The sequence below is a fragment of the Cebus imitator genome, unplaced genomic scaffold (assembly GCF_001604975.1).
Source record: "Cebus imitator isolate Cc_AM_T3 unplaced genomic scaffold, Cebus_imitator-1.0 Scaffold170, whole genome shotgun sequence".
In the NCBI taxonomy this organism is placed as follows: Eukaryota; Metazoa; Chordata; class Mammalia; order Primates; family Cebidae; genus Cebus; species Cebus imitator.
The window spans coordinates 3,194,023-3,196,149 of NW_016107485.1; the positions used below are offsets into that span (position 1 = coordinate 3,194,023).

A 2,127-nucleotide genomic window follows, 5' to 3' on the forward strand; every position below is an offset into this window, starting at 1 on the left:
ACAATTCTTTTGAATTTCCCTCCCTCCCAAAACATGGTAGACCTAAGGACGGAAACACACCCAGTGCAAACAAAGTTAAAAAGCTATTTTTTTTTTCAGTATATATGTTTCTTAGCAACAACTTCCATATAACATGAAAAAAGTGAAAAACTAGAAACTAATTTTTTTAATTTTTTTGTGTTTAAATTTAAATGGTATGTGTACTTGCTTCACATTGTCTTTCTAGGTTGGCGTTCATGATTCAAGTATTTCAAGAGTGATATGTTCTCTTTTTGGATTCATATTCCAAACGAAAAAACTGAAGTTATAAGGGAGGCAACTATGTGCTCAGACAGTCTGTCAATGACCCACCTTTTTTTCTCTCCGTTTTCTTTTTTCCTTTTAAAAATGTATTTATTGCAAGTTGAAAAAAAAAACGAAAAGGTCAAGTTAGTGCTGCTGCTGTTCCAAAAAAGGTCACGAGGTCAGAGTTGAAAGTTCTAAGTTCAGATTGAATCCGACCCTCCTCCCAGAAGGTCACCAGGTAGTAAAGGAGCAGGGCTGCCCATCCTATGGGGATCTTCCACCGTTGGGACTCCCCATAAGCTAGAAGAATAGTTTGGGGGCCCCCACAACGAAGCGCCAGCAAGATCGGCCCCGCTGCTGCCACCAGCGCTGCTGCTCCACTGCCCGAGCCCAGTGGACCCACCGAAAAGATTCAGAGCAGGTCCCACGGGATCTGACTGGTTCTGGCCGGTCTCCAGCGACTGCCACCCTGCGGCTGGCGCACTCGGGGTTGCTGCAGGTGTAGGGGGCTGAGCTTGTGCCAGAAAGCGGCTGACTTCATCATCAGTGGCAAACTCAGCAAGGATGGTAGTGTTTCCCAACACACACCTGGAAGAAGGGAGGGAAACAGAGCCATGGATCTGAGGAAAATCCTAAAGCACAGGAAGGAGTGAGTGCTCAGTCCTTGCCATTCAATGTGCGGTCCTTTGACTAGATGCTGCCATATCCATAAATGCTTTTTAGAATGCAGGGTTCGGGCTCCACCCAAGGCCTCTGGGTCCAGAACCTGTATTCCAACCAGACTGCTAGGTAAGTGAGAAGCAACAAGGCATCACCAAAGCTCAGGATAACCAAGGACTACTAGGGAATACCATATTCAGATATTTCTTGGTGTATGGGATTTATATAATCTAGCAACTTATCTATCCAGAAAAACATGTGTGTCTGTGGAGGGGCCAAGAGGGATGAACTGGCAGAGCACTCTGATACTGTAATGGTAGATACCTGCCATTATACATTTGTCTAAAACCATACACCGTACAAGGGCAAAAGTGAACTCTAATGTAAACTGCAGACTTTTGGTGGTAATGATGTGTTCAGCAATCGTGACAAATACACCACTTTGGTGGAGGATGTTGAAAATGGTGGAGGCTATTCATGTGTGGCAGCAGGAGATATATGAGAAATCTTTGTTTCTTCCTCTCCATTTTGCTGTGGATCCTAAAACTGCTCAAAAACAAAATAAAGCCTTACATAAAAAGGAAAGAAAAATAGTCTCTTTTTCCCCCTATGTGAATTATGAGGCAAAACTCATATCCAAAGCATCAAAGCAACCTGGCTTTGGCCCCTGGAAGTGCTGCCTGAGCCTCCCCATTCCTGGCTTGCAGTGTATCTAGCTTTCTGTCATGGCATCTGCAGCCAAGGGCAGCCAGCTCTTCTCTGTCCACCAGTTTGACAGTGGCAGGGAAGGGGATGGCCAAGATCTGATCTAGTCCCACCTAATTTAAGCAAAGACCCTGCTACCCACCAAGACCACAATATTTCATCATCTACAAAGAGGCTAGAGTAAGCAGCTAGATTCTATTACGAAAAACAATGGCGCTGATATGAGCTTTGTTTTACGTTATGTAGAATTTACTCACTACTTCACAAATTATTTACATTTGGAATTCTGATGACTGGCCGCTGATATACCCAGGACAATCCAAGCTTCGGTAGAAAGGACCTGGCACCTGAGCACTTGAGACCTGCAGAGGCACGTGTGAGGTGCCATTCTCTATGTCTGTGCTTGTGCATCTTTAGTTCAGCAGCTGCCAGAATACTCACGGGTGCATCTTTTTTTTTTTTTTTTTTTTTTTTTTT

The 2,127-nt window shown here is 44.2% G+C and overlaps 1 protein-coding gene across 1 annotated transcript in view; it reads right to left on the bottom strand.

Annotated features, from left to right (window-relative positions):
• Window positions 1-75: 75 nt before the first annotated feature.
• The window catches only part of LOC108315404 (trinucleotide repeat-containing gene 6B protein-like), a 2,854-nt gene continuing 802 nt past the window's right edge, over window positions 76-2,127 (bottom strand). Inside the window, exon 2 of the mRNA XM_017544749.2 lies at window positions 76-873. Coding sequence (XP_017400238.1) covers window positions 486-873 — 388 coding nt within the window. The 3' untranslated portion in view covers window positions 76-485. The remainder of the gene's footprint in view (window positions 874-2,127) is intronic.